Genomic DNA, 19312 nt, shown 5'->3' on the forward strand with positions numbered 1-19312 from the left:
AAAGAGCCCAAAATGTTGACAGCCCCTGGAGTAGAGGTGCAGTCGCAACCAAGGATGCCTGAAGATGCAATGTTACCACTTTGTTAAACAGAAAGAGGCAGTAATTACTGATTTTTTTTCCATGTAGTTTGGTTTTTAGAGCAGAGGTCAATCAGCCACAGATCGGAAGCTGTTTAACACCTTGCCGTTTTGAATACTTAATATCCTCATCCACCAAACAATCCAGATCCTTCTTATTAATGTTTAACAGGTTTTATTCGCACTGTCTGGTAGCCACTGGACACAACAAAGTAATGGCCTTGTTCAGCGTGCTTATGGTCTACAAATCTTTCAGTAGTCAAAATTCTGAACATGGTCATTAAATGAAGGTAACATTTTTAAACAACTTTAGCAAAAGTAGTGTGGGTTTGAACACTTAAGAAACTCAGTGTCTCTTAGCACACAGAGTGTTGAAAACAGGAAGATCCAAAGTAAAATAGAAGCGACAACTAGTGGCATCACTGTGGTCCAATAAATAACATATGCAGACAAAATGAAGCTGGGACTGAAATTAACTTGTGTCTGTTAATATACCTCTGTGAAAGTTAAGTGAAAGCCTTTGTACTGTTTTAACCAGTTTTCTTTTAGCTTTACTAATTGCATGGTGAAATGCCATCTCTTATAAACATTTCTAATAGACTAATACTGTTGGATATAAAAGAAGCTAAATCCACAGCATGGAATGTTAAAAAATCTGATAGTCTATTGTTTTATGCTGTTTTCAGTCTTGTGTGTCTTACAAATGTCTATAATGACTCTGCAATTTTTTATTAACTTTCAGAATGAATTCATTAGTAAAGGTTCACCAAAACAAGGTTATTAAACACACTTGAAGGGAAACATCATCTTCAAGGAAATGTAAATCATTTAAAAATAATAATCTGTCAATATACAGAGCATGAAGTCAGACATGTCACCATAAAAGCTGAGGATCAGTGAACTTCATTAATTCATTTCCCCCCTTTTTGAGCATCTAACTTGAGGCTTTGACAACTGTTAAAATATTTCTGTATTCACACATACATACATATTGCATTAGCGCCAGTGGGCACAATAAGCATTTTTATCAACTAAGCTTTGATAATTAAGTTTTTGTGTGAGATATGAAGATTTCACTTAGATTGACTTTTGTTTATTTTCTTACAGAACAAAATTATATTGAGTATTTAGTTCACAGAAAAATGACAAGAACCTTTCATCTTTTTCCATTTCTTTGTTGTTGCAAATTGATGTAGAGCTGATGTAGTCATTCACAAGCAACGCTGTTTTAAAATGCACTACTTTGTGTGTTTGGTGGAAATCCTTATTACTGTGGCTCTGTATTTCCTTTCTTAATGATACTAAATTCCATTGACTATCTGAAAAGAACCAGCAGAAAGAGATCACAATAGGATCCCTGTGATAAAAATTGCACTGCTGCAAATGAAGGCCAGTGCTTAAATTGTTTGGATTTTTCTTTCCTTTTTTTCTCCAGCACAATTATTCCTAGAAATAAAGTGACCTGATAAGAACAGCAACACATATGCAGCATGTTCTAAATTAGGCTTTTCTATCTCCTTAAAGACTTAAGGACCCTAGATCCTAATATAAAAAACCCAGATCTATAGGAAGAAAAAAGGGAAGGAAAAGGCTGTTGATGTGTCCGTATCTCAGCCATTCCATCATCCCTTTGTGGTCCGCCTGCTAACCTAAATTTCAAGGCCAAAACACATTTAGAAACGATTGTGAAGCTTTTCTTGCATTTCATTGTTTTGCTCAGAATTAAGGAGCATTTCATGGCTTCCTTTTTCCCATTAGCAGTACAGAAAATATATTCTATTGTTCAAAGAAGAGAGAAGTGTGTGCTGGGGGGGAAGGGGGGACTGAGTAGATGTTGCACTGGATGTCTGCTGTTTGATTAGAGGCCTTATTGATTAAATTAAGATCTATAGGGGCTGTGAAAATGAAGGTTTTTCCGCTGTGAGAATTATTATATTCTGAAACTTTTTATTTAAACTCATAGGCTGGTGAGTCAGGAAAGATTACTACAGCAGGTAATCTACAGGGCAGATTAACATTATTAGGTTAAAATAACAAAAGCATCTCAAAAACTGAAGCATAAAAAAATCCTAGTTATTGTGTGTTCTATATTAATAACAGTTAGTTTTTTTAAAAGGCTGTGATATTGAGCAGCTGTTACAATAAAGCACAACACACTTTTAGGGTGCAAGTAATGGAAAATTAGCACATTTTCATAATACTTTGTTACTCCTAGTAATAGCTTACTCTTTACTTAAATGCTTAAGTGTCCTTGTGATACTGGGAAAAGTAACCATCACTCTCATTCATATATATATATACAAGAAGCCGAAAGCACCAGCCTGAAGATGACGAGTGAGACCTCGTCGAAACGTCGCACAGACACCCCGACTCTTACACGGGAAGACACCCGAAGACACCAAAACCTGCATTCCTGTACCCGTGAAAATCTACGAAAGCAAATATATATATATATATATATATATATATATATATATATATATATATGATTAAATAGTGTAGGGTTTTTGTTTGTACATGGATTTGCAGCAAAACAGAAAGCACTAAAGAGAAGGTCATTTAGAGGCTAAACCACACACTATTTCCCTCAAGAGCACACTATACTAGAATGTTATTCTTCTTCTGTGGAGACAAGTCACCTTTTTAAATAACAAATTTTGTTTTATTCACATATTGGTATGTCTTGGACATATTTACTCTTACTTTTATGTTCTGTTCTTGCCCTGATTTATACTAATGTTGTGTGGTCTCTTTTTCTTTCTTCAGCTTAATAACCAGTTTTTATTGTGTTTTGATTTTTCAGTCCCGTCTTTTACCTTCACACCAACAGGTATATATTTGCACTTTTCCCTTGTCTGATTGGCATGTGCCTGTGTGATACTGTGTCACTGTCTCTTTTTCTTCTTCCCTCATATAACCAGGCACAATATTACACAGCGAGTAGTATGAGTAGTATTTGTTACATATCTTTAGTATCATTTTACCAATTTGGCAGATCTCGCACTGCTGTCCAAAGCTTGAGTTTGATATCCATTGGAAGACTACATGAGATCCTATCATCTTCTATGCTAATGTATAGCATGGTTGGGTGGTTTTTGCTTTTTTGTTTTTGCTAATTTTGTATATTGTATAGTTGTTCATAATGTTCTGCTCTACCAAAATGGGCCGTAGCTGCACAAAGGACTCTGCATAAAGGCAAGCAGCATTCCCTTCCAATGATTCTGAATGGAACATTACTTAACACTTAAACAGAAAGGCATACAAAGGATTTCATTTTTATAAATTGGGAGATGTCTATATGTGTGGTATCCAACTGACAGTAAGACTTCCATGTTGCTCAGCTGAGGGTAAGAGTCCCATTATCAGAACAAGGAATTAAGCTATTTACAACACACACACACACACACACACACCCCTCATGTCCCCCCCACTCCCAATCTGCTCTGGAGGATGCTCAAAGAGATCATTCTAGGGGATGTGGGGCAACAGGAAAAGGGGTAAATTATTGCAAAGTATCCATTGAGCAGTACTGTTGGATACAACCCCACGACTATATCTAAAGCTTTGTTCTCAGTCTATGCTGAAACTTTTCTCTTTAGATTGGAAAGCTCTATGCTTTAGGAAATGCCATTAATAGAAGATGCCATTAGCGTGAAAGCAATGGACACATGCTGTTGAGTGTAGCCTGGAATTCTGTGTGAACCTTAGCATTATAATTATACCCTATACCATACAGATCTGAAAGCATGAGAATGAAGTGCTTGTCAGTTACTCTTGGTTATTTAAAAGAATACCAAAAATAGACAAAGGGTTACATTAAAGGAAGTTTTACCAGTAACACAATGACTTTCCCTCACTCTCCTTTCCCCAGTGCCACCCCCAATCGCAAATTGGGGGGGGGGGCGGACAATGAGGAGAGGAAGTTCTGCTGCATTGGTGGAACACCTTGCCTTAACAGGATAGCTTTGTTATCTAGAACCCCAATAATCAATGTTAAATACGGTAAATGCCAAACTCCCATTTAAACATTGTTCTGACGGCACATTTCTGCCGAAGATTGTAATATTTAATAATATTAGCAAGTAAACAGGCATTCTAATGGTTTATTACTTAGCATTATAATGGACGACATAGTCTGTACTCAAATTGTTTTGTGATTAATCACATTTCAATAATATTGCTGATGGAGAGAGAAAATTACTTCACATTCTCAAAAAAGAATGAATTCCTTCATGTTTATAAAAATCTTTTGTAATTCTAGTAAGTTGTTATTTCAACTTTTAAAATAGTTTTGGTCCTTGTTTCTCATTCACTTTTAACATATATTAATATGAAATTTGCTTCAGCATTAGTTTAAACATTCTCATATTTTCCTCATACAGAATCCATGTTTTTAACAACTGGGCTGTACAGAGAAAATAATTTATGTACATTATTAGTGTTGCTAAGTTAATTTGCAAGCTTAAATTTAAGCATGTTTAGGCTTGGTGTCAGATTTCTCGCAGGAGCCAAGTTTTTAGAACTGTGAAGACAAAAATATTTTAATCAATACTTGGCACAATACATGATAGCTGTACAATAGACAACAGGGAAATTTGACAAGGAGTCATTTGAAATGCGGACTGTATTTAAAATTTAAAACTTTTCTGTTCCATAATTCAGAATCCAACTAGTTTAGTTCCACTGAATTTAAATGGTAACAACCCCTCATCTTCAGCAACACTTTCAGCAAAAGGCCTATGTACCATTGGCTGCTACATTTTAATCCTGTTATTGTAATCGCTGCAAGCGGTTATCTCTGCCTTGCAGACCCCCACTTTGGAGTTCTTCTAACAAGCAGAATTTGGCTGCCTTTTAAAACACATTCCTAGTTTGGGAAATGCATAGCTATGGAATCCATCGCCACTTGCACTGAGGTTAATCTTCTTAACTCTTTGCTTAACCTGGGGGTGGTAGCTGAAGTACAGCAAGTGTATTTGGGTCTGGGCATGTTTAAAACGCATTTTCATGCGCGAGTCTTTATGACATACTTCCCAAAATATAAATATATTTGGAAACACCTATCTGTTGTGTTTTACATTCCATTTTGTAAACAACAGCACACACATCAGAAAATACTGCTATTTTATGTTTTGAAAAATAAACATTTAAAACTCCAGTGGCTTTTAGGTGGCTGTATGGATGTATAGAGTTGGTGGTAGGAACTGCTTATGCCGACAGTAATCTAGGCACAAGGAAATAAATACATTTTAGCATTTTTCTTTCTAGGATCCAACAGAAGCACATTCAGAGAATTAACTTAACCACTATATATTTTCATTTTATATTTTAGTAACCTATCAAAGAGGAGGTGAAGCTGTAAGCAGTGGAGGCAGGTAAGATTGTATACAGTTTTCCTACATATAATGCAAAATGCAGACTGAACTGCAGGATATGTTGGGTAAAGCTGCATCTCTGAATGCAAACAGCAGAGGGAGCACTTTGACTTCAAACTAAAACTCTTGCTGCTATAAGGGGATGATTAAAGGGAGCTAAAGTAGCTAAATTGTGGCATTTAAGGAGATTAAACACTTAGTAATGATAGCAAAGAGAAAAACCTTAAATTGGAAACCATGCTTAAAGAAAGCTGCCTCTTAGGTGATTTTTAAAAACAGAAAACAAAAATGGAATAGTGATCATTACTGGTTGGGAATTGCAAATTTAAAGTACAGATAAATCCGGGTTCTGAGAAATGAATGCAATTCCATCTTTAGACTATAGCTAAGTCTTTAGTTAATTGGTCAATGGGGAATGATTCTCTTCTCAAACAAATGACAGTGTTTCATTAATACTGACGTCACTGCAATTCTACCTGGATGGCGTTGGGTAGCAGCGAGGTCAGGTGTGTGTGGACACATCAGCAGAGCCATTTGCGCACTCACACTGGTGTGTCTGCATGGCCCTGACTTCATTGCCATCTTGTGTCACTCCAGTGCTGTCCAGGCAACTGCAGCAACTCCCCAGCACAGCAGCTGCTTCTTAACAAGGATTTCAGCCAGCCCAAGGTGCCTCTAAAATAAAGCTATATGGAGGTATACAATCGCTGTCATGTCAAATACAAGTCAGGCTATACAGATGATGGTGCAGAGACAAAATGATGCATAGCAACTGCAGTCAAGCCACCCACAAAGAAAGAAGTTATGTCACACAGAATGCTAAGATTAGCAAATAGGTCAAACAGTAACTTCTGCTTCTTTTCCAAATGAGGTTGTTTTTTTAAAAAAGGTGTTTAGTGTATCTTGTGTGTGAACAAGGAACTAAATTATGCAGAGCTCTGAAACTGGCACCCATGGCCACTTTCTGGGCTATGCAGTACCTGTCCCTGTACTCACACTGGCCTGATTCACACATAATAACAAAGCATATTTACTTACTATATTAATGTGCCTTGGGATTATGTTCTTGCTTCCTTGTACACCCTCCCTCCATGCCATGTCTTGCAGGAAACTGGATTGTGACAAAAAAAACCAAACATTTTGATTACTTGGGGTGTGCACGCTCCCTAAAATGAGGTCTGCTGCTTTTAAAAAACATGGCTAGCTAAAATCATTTTAGGAAGGATGTATGCCTGATGCAGGGGGCGGAGTGGAATAGGGTTTTTTTAAAAAAGAAAAAGGAAGAGGGAAGCACAGTAGACAGCACTTTTAAAAGGGCAAAAGGGAGTGAAATCTAAGTTTTCCCCTTCCCACAGCTGAGTTGTTTCAGCTCCCCTACCCACTTTTTAACCTCCTACTAGTTTTTTGCCGTAGTTTTCAGGACAAGCACAAACCATTGTATGCCTGTTCAGTAGAACACCAAATTGTGATTTCTCCACAAACTACAAAGGGCAGCTTTCACAGCATATGAAGAGAAGAGAGGAAGGAGTGAACAAGCCCAAAGTTCACTCCAGGCTTCTGCACACATTACCAAAACATTTTGATGTTGCATCTGGATAGAGCTATTCTGAGTTATTGCTGTTGATCCAGATGAATATAAGTTCCACCCAAGTTAATGCAAGACAGTTAAAACGGGAACATTCTGCACCAGCTTTTAGGTATACCCTCAGCTGTACAAAGGGAATGGAGCTGGAGATGGCATGCTTACATAAAAAACAATATTTTCTTAGCAGTTTTTTTCTGATCAAATTGGTATTTTTCCAAGTAATCCATTCAGAAAGCATTTGTAACTATTAGTTGATTCCAGTTCACTGAGCATAATGTACTTTGCATAATGAGAAACACTTTTGCTTAGTATTTATAGTTGTTGTTTTTTTAATGTTCTCTGTAATTTTAATTTCCAAGAATTTCAGCTAAGCTGGAAATGGGGGGGGGGGGAATGTGGCCTGTATCCAAAGAACTGCAGGAGTTTTTCTGCATACCAAAGGGAGCTTTGGCCATGTGTCAAAGAGCAGTCCCCTACGCTGCATGGCCTGCCTAATATGAAATTGAGGAAAGTTTCACAAATGTTATACACACTGTAGGAAAGAAAGGGAGAATAGTGTTGTGCTTGCACTGTGAAATAAAATGTGTGTGTGATTATTTAGAGATCAAACATGTATGTTGTTAATGACAAAATTGTTAGGAGTGGTTTATTTTAAAAGAGTAACAAGCATGTTGTCAGCTGTCCAATCATAAACCCAACTACTTTATGTTGGTGCAATGGAGACTACTATGAAAGGCAGGAATGGAATGTCAACATGAATTTAATAGTGAGTAACAAAGAAGGTCCTAGAAAATGTCCACAGATCTCTGTATAGAAGAAAGGCTTTTAACGCTGTCTTGGGGGCATTAAGGGAAGGAGTGGGAAACATTGATACAGTGGTACCTTGGTTGTCAAATGGCTTAGTTGTTGAACAGATCAGCTCCCGAATGCCGCAAACCGGAAGTGAGTGTTCCGGTTTGCGACCTTTTTTGGAAGCCGGATGTCCAATGCGGCTTCCGCAGCTTCCGATGAGTGCAGGAAGCTCCTGCAGCCAATCGGAAGCTGCACCTTGGTTTTCGAACCGTTCTGGGAGTCAAACGGACTCCCAGAACGGATGAAGTTCGACAACCCAGGTACCACTGTACTTGTGATGGTTAAGGGAGGAAGAGTTGGTTCAACTCCTAAGTTGTTTTCTTACCCAATAAAGATGTACTGTTTTTTTAACCAAAAGCTGTAGATACTGAAATGCCTAAGAACATTAAAAGTCTCTTTAGATGAATGGTAAAATACGCCTGATGTATGTTCATACACAGCTAATTCCAAATCTGCAGCAACACTGCTTGGGGAACCTTTTGCTCCACACCTAAAGGTTGTTACAAGTTGTTATGAAGGGACTCCTAACAAGGCTCTCCAGCAGACCTGAAGGAACAGGGAAGCCCATACAAGTCAGCACATAGTTGCTTATTTAAAGCTTTCCCTCTGCCAGCTAATTTCATTTAGCAACTGTTCATGTTTCCAGTATCACTAGGAAGAATAAGTAAATTTCCAGTACAAACAATTGCGGTCAAAGACCAGACCGATTTTCAGTACTTCAATGTGAACTTTGCTTTTAAGATGACATCTTATGATAATTAGTAATTCTGTGTTTTGAAGGCCAGGCCTTTTAAACATCAATGAACCTGCCACTCAGCCATGGCTTGCAGATACATGGCCTAACACTGGGAATAATCACAACGACTGCTCCATCAACTGCTGTACATCAGGCAATGGAAACAGTGACAGCAACCTCACTACATATAGTCGCCCAGGTAAATCTTGTTTATTATTAAAATAACTTAATTTGAACTTAATTTGTATTGTTTCCTTCCTATTTGTTTATTGCTGTCTATATCATCTGGGCATGTTACTGCTCAAAGTTATCCTATTGCCGTTACTTATGCTACTGTACCCACACATTTAGATCCTTTTGAGAGAGTTCCTGCCTCCTGTCAAAGTACAGCTTCTTTGGGTGCTTAATCCCCTCGTCATTGTTTCTAGATTATATTAATCCTTACCCAACATCCTGTAGAATATATAAAGTGGCAGCAGGCGTCCCAACATATTCCTGCATCTTTCGGGGAGATGACTCACAAACAAATCCATTTTATGTCTCATTCCTTCTCTTTTATGATCTGTTACCCACAGCATTGTCTCACCCATATTCCACTCCCAGGCACAAACTTGTGTCTATAAAGATTCCAGGAGAAGTAGTCACTTCTGCTTTCTGTACTCACAAACACATAGTTTTATTTATGGAATCTAATGTTGTATGACTCATAAGCAAGCTAGTACAACTTTCTCTGGAATGTACAGTGAAGTGCTGCAGGTGGGTATTCAGGTACAAATGCTACTTAGTCAAGAACAGTATTTAGCTATAAATTTAAGATCAATTAGTAGATTCTGCCATCAAGGGCCTTGCAGAAGGAGAGTACCTGTGTAAAAAGAGAAATGGAGTTGGGGACTCCTATATGAAGGGTACACCTTATAGTTTTGGACCTATGGAACTAAGCTGCCATTTTACTATAGCTAACATTCTGATTCAGCTTCTGTTCCACCTAACTATTTCTGCTTCAGAAAGCCAAATCATGTAGGCCAAAAAGCACCTAAAAATAGTCTTCTAACTGAACACAATTTTCCCTTTTCCCTTCCTGCTGTGGTTAGCTGATTGTATAGCAAATTACAACAATCAGCTGGAGAACAAGCAAACAAACCTGATGCTGCCTGAGTCAACAGTTTATGGTGATGTGGACTTAAGCAACAAAATCAATGAAATGAAAACTTTCAACAGCCCAAATCTAAAAGATGGAAGATACGTCAGCCAACCAGGTCAGCCTACACCTTATGCCACCACTCAGCTCATCCAGTCAAACATCAGCAATAATGTTAACAGTGGCAGTGGTGATTCAAATGAAAAACACTGGAAGCCATCTGCACAGCAGAAACAAGAGGTTGCGCCAGTTCAGTACAACATTATGGAACAAAACAAATTAAACAAAGGTAAATCACTTCATGTATCCTCCCCCCCCCACCTTCTCAATGCAATGGAGATTCCATAAACCTCTCCTTTCAGGGTCTCAGCTTGTGTAAATGAAAATAACTACATATATTTCTTTCTATCTGTCCACAGATCTGATAATTGGTTACTGCAGTGTGGAACTTGTTAGGATGAACTGAACACTGTGGAACAATCTAAGCTCCTTTGTAGATTTAGAAATTCCCAATTAACAGTGTCAAAGAGTTAATTAGCACTACAATAATCTGCAGAAATTGAATTTATTCTAACAAATAAGCAGCTGTATCTTAAAAGAGAATTTAATAAAATATATTTTCATATGGCTTTGAGCTTAATTTAAATTTAATAACAACAAATGAGTGATTGGCTGGTATTGAGACATCTTTAATTCATAAAGGAGATGCAAGGTGCAGGCATTGCAGTCAAATTTTAAAATAGGTCATCCCATTCTTCTAGTGGTGAATGGAGTCTAATTAACCTACATATCACTGTAAATTACTGGAATGTTGCATATAAAATTTTGTATGATTGTATTGTGGGTTTTGCTAAAAATGGAAACGAACTGATCTGATAAATTTTAGACTTACTCTTTGCATTCACCGTCTTGCATTCAGTTCTGGATTAAAATTACTGCTTTAGATCTATAACCTTAAAATGAATTGATTTCAGTGTTAACTTGAAAAATCAGAATGTGCTTTCTGGCCTTAAGGGCACATTTCTCTAATGTAGTGTGTGGGCTATAGAAAACGAAGTGATGTGATTTCTTGCTAGTCCTTCAGGCTACCATGCAGCTTGCTTTAATAACACGATTTGCAAAACGCTATCCCTAGGAGCTGGCCCTGTTCTATCTTTGAACTTTCTGAGCACATTGTTGTAGCTCTCATGGTCACCTAGTGATATTGAAAAGGTAAAGGACATGTTCCATTACAAAAGGTTGATTCAATCTATTTACTACCTGACCTACTTATCTACAGAATGGTTCAGAGGCCACATAAATCTGACATGAGTGTCTAGCTGTTTGCTATAGCAGTGACAGTTTTTAATTATATTTTTGCCTTGAATTTTTCTGCATGTTTTATGGGATTATTATTATTTTTTGTCTCACAATTTAGGGTTTTCAAATCCAGGGGAAAAAAATTCTCTCCATAAAGTTCTGGATAAAAAAATTAATTACCTAATTCAAATGATTATTTTAAGAATTCAGGATTTAGAAAACGTGTTTTACTTTTATAGAGGAGTGAAATATTTATCAGATAATACAATAAAATTTTACTGAAGAAATATCTGTAAAGTACAAGAATATTACCAGGAGCTGACATTCATTTCATGGAACAAATAAAAGCAAATCATAAACAGAGCCATGGGATGTGAAATAGGAATGATAGAGCACAGTGCAGAACTCATCAAAATGGTTATTTCTCGTTACACAGGCTAGAAGTAAATTGTCAGAAAGATAGTTTTGTCTTAGAAAATAAGAAAGCGAATGGGAGAATACTGATCTATTTTTTTAAAAAACAACAACCCAATGTATAGAGAATCACGTCTGCGGTAGATACGCTTCCTTAATGATAGTGTAAAGTGCTGAAAAAGGAAAAGAGGTCAAAATGGTAAATCTCAGATCAGACTATTTTGTTCAACATTTTCCCAGTCTTCCATTACATAGTCTCACATGCCACATATTTAAACACAGCAAAAACAAATCAGCCTTTCACACTAAGAACACAGATCTGCAACCAGACAATAAGTTAAGGCTTAGCTGTAAGCAGTTAGAACATTCACAGTACTATACCCAAGCAGCATATGCATGCAAATTCAAAAAGTCTGTTTTAATTGCAGACTACCGATCAAATGATAATGTTCCAACCATTCCATACAACCAAGCCTACGATCAGAATACAGGAGGGTCCTACAACAGTTCAGATCGAGGAAGCAGTACATCTGGTGAGTATGAACTACTGCTGCACCTAATCTCCAATTTCCTCAAATATTTTTCTCCCTGGGTAAGAGGCTCCCGTTTTGTTTTATTTTGGCCTCTTCCGCAATATGCTTTAGAATTTCTTTAATTTTGGTGGGTGTGGGATTGCGCCTACTTTATCACTGCAAGGTGATTGTGGCAATGTGTGTTTTAATTTCCATTTCTCTAACCCACTGTAGCCTCCCCAGCAGTCTGTGCTTCCTGATCTATGACCAATCCATGGGGGGAGCTAACCTCATTGCACCCTTCCTTGAGCTTTAGCGCACACATTGCGAAGTTAGTTTATTGAGCATCTGAGATTGATGAGATCACTGTTTTTGTTTTTAAGGAATGATATTCCTTTTACCTGAAACAAAAAAACCTAATCACACCCACGGACTGTCTCACCAGAGTGGTACATGTTCTAGTTATCGCTTGCTTGGACTACTGTAATGTGCTCTATGTTGGGTTACCTTTGAAGGTGACCCAGAAATTACCGTATTTTTCGCTCTATAACACGCACCTGACCATAACACGCACATCGTTTTTAGAGGAGGAAAACAAGGGAAAAAACATTCTGAATGAAACATTAGATGTATCATTTTTGTGCTTCATGCTGTGGCCACAGACATGTGATCTGATGGTGAATTTGGGCTGACCCAATGCAAAGATCCTGAGGATCCATGTGGATCCATGCTTTGTAACCACGTTTTTGCACCATTGCAGCCCCAGACAACAGTGGGTGCGTGATTTGGGGGGGGGGCAGGCTGTAGCCATGGACATGCTATGTTCTCTGGTGGTGAATTTGGAGGTGACCCAATGCAAAGATCCATGTGGATCCATGCTTTTTAACCACATTTTTGCACCATTGCAGCCCCAGGCAACAGTGGGTGCATGATTTTTGGGGGGCAGGCTGTAGCCATGGACATGCTATGTGCTCTGATGGTGAATTTGGGGTGAGCCAGTGCAAAAATCCTTAGGATCCATGTGGATCCATGCATTTTAACCACATTTTAAGTGGGGAGGGAAGGAAAAACACAGAAGGGCTAAGAATGCAGGAGTGGGGTATAACGGGAGGGAGGAAAGGAAGGCAAAAGTTTCCCCCACGCACCCACCCAAGCCAGCCAGCCAGCTCTCTCTCTCTCTCTCTCTCTCTCTCTCTCTCTCTCTCTCTCTCCCACCTGCATGTTTTCAGCAGCACCGGAGCACAGAGAGGAAGGAGCGGAGCACAGAGAGGAAGTAGAAGGAACGACACTCTGCTTGCCTGGAGGGGAGGGGCTTCCCCTGCTCTTTGTTCCGTTTGAGCAAACACAGCAAGGAAACAGAGGAGGGTGGGCAGTAAGACCCTGAGGCAGAATGCAGGAAAGCACCGGCTTCCTCTTTTCAAGGCTTCCCTTCTCCCTGAAGCGCGGTTTGATTTTTGCCTAATTTTTTGGCTCCAGGGACCACACATTCGCTGCATAACACGCACAGACATTTCCCCTTCCTTTTTAGGAGAAAAAATCTGCGTGTTATAGAGCGAAAAATACGGTACAACTAATCCAGAATGTGGCAGCTTGACTGGAAACGACCGCCGAGACCTACATTGGCTCCCAGTACGTTTCCAAGCACAATTCAAAGTGTTGGTGCTGACCTTTAAAGACCTAAACGGCCTCGGTCCAGTATACCTGAAGGAGCTTCTCCACCCCCATCATTCTGCCCGGACACTGAGGTCCAGTGCCGAGGGCCTTCTGGCAGTTTCCTCGCTGCGAGAAGCCAAGTTACAGGGAACCAGACAGAGGGTCTTCTCAGTAGTGGCACCCACCCTGTGGAATGCCCTCCCATCAGATGTCAAAGAGCAAAACAACTACCAGACTTTTAGAAGACATCTGAAGGCAGCCCTGTTTAGGGAAGCTTTTAATGTTTAACAGATTATTGTATTTTAATATTTTGTTGGAAGCTGCCCAGAGTGGCTGGGGGAACCCAGCCAGATGGGCAGGGTATAAATAAATTATTATTATTATTATTATTATTATTATTATTATTATTATTAATTATTATTATTATTATTATTATTATTATTATTATTATTATTATTATTATTATTTATTACTAGGATCTAGCCCACCAGCCAGATACAGTTCCCTATCCTGCAGTAACAATGATCTTCTTAGTTGGATCAGGGCACCTCTGTTGGCAAAAAAGAATGACAGTTTCACAACCCACCAATATATCTTGGAAAGTCAGGAAGTGTCAACACAGTTGCTAGAGCACGTGAAAACCTGTTCAATTATTATTTCCTCCCTCTGTTCAGTATTAAACCAGTGTGACAGCTTTATTTTCTGTCAAAAGCAACCACCCAGGGTCAAACCAACAGGCTGCTCAGCAGTAATGCTAGCTACCTGAGCCTTGTCTGGGGTATTATAAGCTGAGGGAGAAGTCTCTTTTTCAGACCATTTCATCCCTTGCCCCATCTGGAACTTTTGCAGTTTTGACATGTGCATGTAGACCTTCACAGCTTCATTAAGTTTCCATTATTTTGGTAGAAGGCAAGTGTGTTTGCCTTCAGTTCAGCTTTTTGTAACTGTATTTGTGTGTACATATCTGTCCAGTCTTGCTTGGAACCTATGACAAAGTCTGGACCGCAGGTTTCCCGCCTACCATCCCTATACCACAACTCTTTCTTGATCAAATGATGTACTGTGAGATGCCTATTTTACAGTATAATGGAAATTATTTAACAACTGTATATGAATAAAAAAAACAGTTTAGCAGAGATGGAAGCACACACATATCTTAGAAAAAGAAAAGAAAAGCTGCTTTCTATACTGCTACAACTACTTTCAGGGTTTCTCTTATGACTGAATTACAGAGACACCAACAAGTTATAGCAGAGCTGGCTTCTGGGAAAGGGTTTGTAATACACTCTGCTGCTGTTCCTTCTTTATCAAGTCAAACTAGACTTGTTTAGTCTATATCCCCATGAAACTGCATATCGAATTTCATAAAACATTGCCCTATAGTTTGCAGATGAATGTGAGGTTTGGTTTATAGTTTATTATTTTATGTGCATGCGTGTGTGTGTTTTAAAATTAGTAATGTGGAGCTAAAGCAAACAGTGAAGAAAAACGTGAGCTGTTATGGGACAACTTCACAATTATGCAACTGCTATGATTACCCTGATATTAGTTATCTGAACAGTGGGTTAGGGGAGTTGAAATATATTTATAAATACATTTTTCTTTATCAAGATAGTTGACTGGGACCCAAGAGATTCTAGAGGCAGGTTCTGCACATTTACTGGGACTTCTGAGTGTTCCCTTCCTACCACTCCCAGAAGTGGATGCCGTTATAGTGTGCAGACCTGCCATTAGAATATAATGCAAATGACCCAGTTCAAACTCGGAGGTATTAGGAATCTTGGTAATACGACCGAATAAAATATTTAACATATTTAGATTTGAAAAACATTCATTGTTATTCCAATTTAAAATAGTTTAGCGTGTTTAGAAGCATGCAACATTTCTCTTTCCATTTTGCTTTACATCTTATGTGAAATGTTCACTTGAAATCCAACAGCACCCAAGTAATTGATCCTTTCCCCAAGATACTCAGATGGCTAAAGCTTGTATCATTTTACTGTAAGCTATAATTTTCCACCAAGAGTAGCTGAAAACATTTGTCCCATACTTTCTTCTGCTCTTCTTATTGTGGTTTTTTTAAAAAAAAATCTTCCAGTAATTATTTTCAACTGCACCTGCCATTTGGAATGAATTTAGTAATTTCATTGTGCCTAAAACATTTCAGTGGACAAGTATAAATTACATATATTCATTAATGCAACAGGGAAACCTTTAATAGATCATATCTCTGTCAATTGTGAACCCAAAATTAGGCTCCAAAAATTAAATGGGGGGGGGACTTTGGAGAATATATATCCAATGCATCTTTTTGTTGTTTAATACTTAGATGATAATCTGTAATGCAATTAAAAACTGTAGAAATATTCTTTAATTATATTGCTGGTACAGTTCATTTATGGCTTTACCATATTTTAGCAAAAAAGTGAAGGAGACTGTTCCCAAATATAGGCAATGAAAGACAAAGTCAGTTCTAATTATTATTTTAATATAAATCCATATTCTAATAATACTTATTTTTTACCTCAACTGGCCTCAACTAGGGCCAGGGCTTTTTCGGCTGTGGCTCCAATCTGGTGGAATGCTCTGTCACAAGAGACTAGGGCCCTGCGGGACTTGACATCTTTCCGCAGAGCCTGCAAGACAGAGCTGTTCCACCAGGCCTTTGGCCAGGGCACAGCCTGACTCCCTCCTTTGGCAACCCTCACAGAACTCTAGCCCAATGGTTGCCATTAATCTGATTGGAATTAATTTGATAATGTAATGATTTTATAATGTTTTATCATTTTACTGTTGTTAGCCGCTCTGAGCCCAGCTTTGGCTGGGGAGGGCGGGATATAATTAAAATTAATTATTATTAAGCCATTTATTAATTCAATTCTATGTGTATTTCTTAACTGAAATGTACTACAACAGTGTATAAAAGCTGACTTATTAGTGACATTTACATGCTTACTAAGTTCTACAGAATCCAAAATTTGTAACAAGCTATGTCTGGAATATTGCATGTTCTTTTTGAAACTCCTAAACATGTGAATACTCATTCAATTAACACCTTGTCACATTGTTAAATCGCTTAGAAAATTGTCCCCTAAAGCAGTGTTCCCCAACCCCCGGGCCGCGGACTGGTGCTGGTCCGTGGATCAATCGGCACCAGGCTGCCCGAAGAACTTCAAATCATTTCACTGTGGTGGGCGGCCGAGGCGCAGAGCATTGTGCCCTCTCAAGCCTGCCCATTGTGTGACAATAGCGAATGAAAATTCGCTATTGTTACACTGATGCTCCTCCTGGCCAATCAGGGAGCGGGTCCACCCGCTTCCTGATTGGCCGAAAGGCAAACCTCACACCATTGGCCAGAGAGGAGGCACCACGGGAGGACTGAGGACTCAAGGTCGGAGATGCGGGGACTGAAGAGAAGCTGCCGTGAGGTAAGTGCACGGAGGGGGGGACTCAGCTCAAAACAAGTGGGCCACGGAAAAATTATCAAACATTTACCGGTCCGCGGCGATAAAAAGGTTGGGGAGCACTGCCCTAAAGGACTGATCAACAATTTATTACATGGGCTATGATATAACAATATGAATATATTTCTTTATAGGGAGTCAAGGGCACAAGAAGGGTGCTAGAACCCCCAAGGCATCCAAACAGGCTGGTATGAACTGGGCAGACCTTCTTCCACCTCCCCCTGTACATCCTCCTCCCCACAGTAATAGTGAAGACTACAGTCTGTCTGTAAATGAAAGGTAAGATAAAAGAATGATTAATCAGTAAATTTTTCCAACCCAGTGGTCCAGATTCACTTAATTAACTGAAAAATATTTGTAATCCTAGTATAGAACTGAGTCTTCAGATTGACTCAAGAAATAATAATAATTTGGTCCAAACATGGTATGAATGTATTCAGTGTTGTAATTCACATATTCTTAAATTAATTCTTAGCTATGAGCAGGAAATCCCATGTCCAATCCCACCAGCAAGAATGTATCTACAGCAGGATGAGCTCGAGGAAGAGGAAGAGGATGAACGAGGTCCCACACCACCAGTTCGAGGAGCAGCTTCATCTCCAGCAGCAGTGTCCTACAGCCATCAGTCTACTGCTACATTAACTCCTTCCCCCCAAGAAGAACTCCAGCCCATGCTACAGGATTGCCAGGAGGAAATGGGACATTTGCAACATCCACAAGATCGGCGGTATGTTACCAAAACACATTCTGAAGGAACTTCCTTAAACTAGTTCTATGAGGCGAACGTGTTGGGGTTAGGCAACCCAACCAGCAGCAATCAAACAAATGTGTCATTAAATTGCTTCTAATGTTATAGCTTAATGAAAATTCAGTATGGAGAGTAGCACTTCATTTACCATGCTGTAAATAGTGTTTCCAAAGAGTAGTTGCATAGTCTGTTACCTGGATGTAAAATGTCATAATGAACAAATCTGTAGTTTTCTTTTTATTCCAATACAAAATAAAAGGCTACTAGATTGGCTGGAAAATTTGGGTTCTTGCCTCCCAAACATGTTTGTAACAGGTAATTTTATTCATAATGTCCCTTACTCTCCTTACTCATTGGCCAATTTTCAAAGGTTAATTGTTTCCCAGAACTTTCCTGCTATTATCCTAGCGGTTATCAACAAATAATATCAATAGTATTTGATATTTCTTTTTGAGGTGGTTAATATGAGCTAACAACATTAAATTAGATTCATTTGTAGATGGCAGACCCTTATACCTTTCCAAAAACCCCTGGTATGGCTACATTCCCTCCATATGTGGGCAAAGTACCATTTTCTTCATGGTACTTCAAATGGAGTTCTGACACATTATAAAGCATCCTTGATAGCCTTTACAGTATGAAATACCACCTCAGTCACATTTTCAATAAGTTTTCCATAACTGCCACTTTTTCCCATTTCTATTTGAAGCTTTTGTCATACTGACAGTGGACTTTAATCCATGAAAGCTTATGCCATAAAAATAAATTTATTAAGACACGTAAGATGCCACGGGACTCTGCTGTTTTAAAAAACCGTGTAAGCTTCTGATCACACAGTCTTAAAAAAAAAGTCATAGACTGAGTAACTACAGGTAATGCTAGTAAAATGATTAGAAGGTGAATAAAGAATTAGAAGGCTGGAACTTTTTTGCTTTGAGGAAAGGTATGGTAGATTTTTTAAAAAATGAACCATATGGAGAGAATGAATTTTTTAAAAAAACTTTATAACTTTTTATCCATAATGCTGTAACATTTTGTGTTAAGATGACATTATGAGTTTTCATAACCAGTTCATTTTTTAAAAGATACAGTCAAACCTTGACTCCCAAACGCCTCCGTTTTGGAACGTTTCGGCTCCCAAACACCAAAAATCCATAAGTAAATGCTCCGGTTTTCAAACGTTTTTCGGAAGCCAAATGTCCGACACGGCTTCCACTTGAGTGCAGAAAGCTCTTACAGCCAATCGGAAGCCATGAATGGGCTTCTGGAATGGATTACATTCGACAACCAAGGTTTGACTGTACCAGAGTGTATGCTGAATAAGAATACAACAATTTATTGTAGACAATGGATTCATCAGTGGCTATAAGTCTTGATGGCTATATGGACCATCTAGATGAAGGGAATATTTATCTGAATATCAATTCCTAGGGAGGAACCAAACAGAAATTTTACTGG

General features: G+C 38.6%; 1 protein-coding gene across 1 annotated transcript in view; it reads left to right on the plus strand.

Moving 5' to 3' along the window:
* ROBO1 (roundabout guidance receptor 1) overlaps positions 1-19312 on the plus strand; it is a gene marked incomplete at its 3' end in the record, with an annotated part of 602172 nt that overhangs the window by 564575 nt on the left and 18285 nt on the right. Inside the window, exons 20-26 of the mRNA XM_082220668.1 lie at positions 2882-2908; positions 5411-5453; positions 8671-8825; positions 9718-10053; positions 11906-12010; positions 17241-17385; positions 17582-17833. Of these exons, the coding sequence (XP_082076794.1) occupies positions 2882-2908; positions 5411-5453; positions 8671-8825; positions 9718-10053; positions 11906-12010; positions 17241-17385; positions 17582-17833 (1063 nt within the window). The remainder of the gene's footprint in view (positions 1-2881; positions 2909-5410; positions 5454-8670; positions 8826-9717; positions 10054-11905; positions 12011-17240; positions 17386-17581; positions 17834-19312) is intronic.

Source organism: Podarcis vaucheri, assembly GCF_965113315.1.
Source record: "Podarcis vaucheri genome assembly, chromosome: 4".
Classification (NCBI taxonomy): Eukaryota; Metazoa; Chordata; class Lepidosauria; order Squamata; family Lacertidae; genus Podarcis; species Podarcis vaucheri.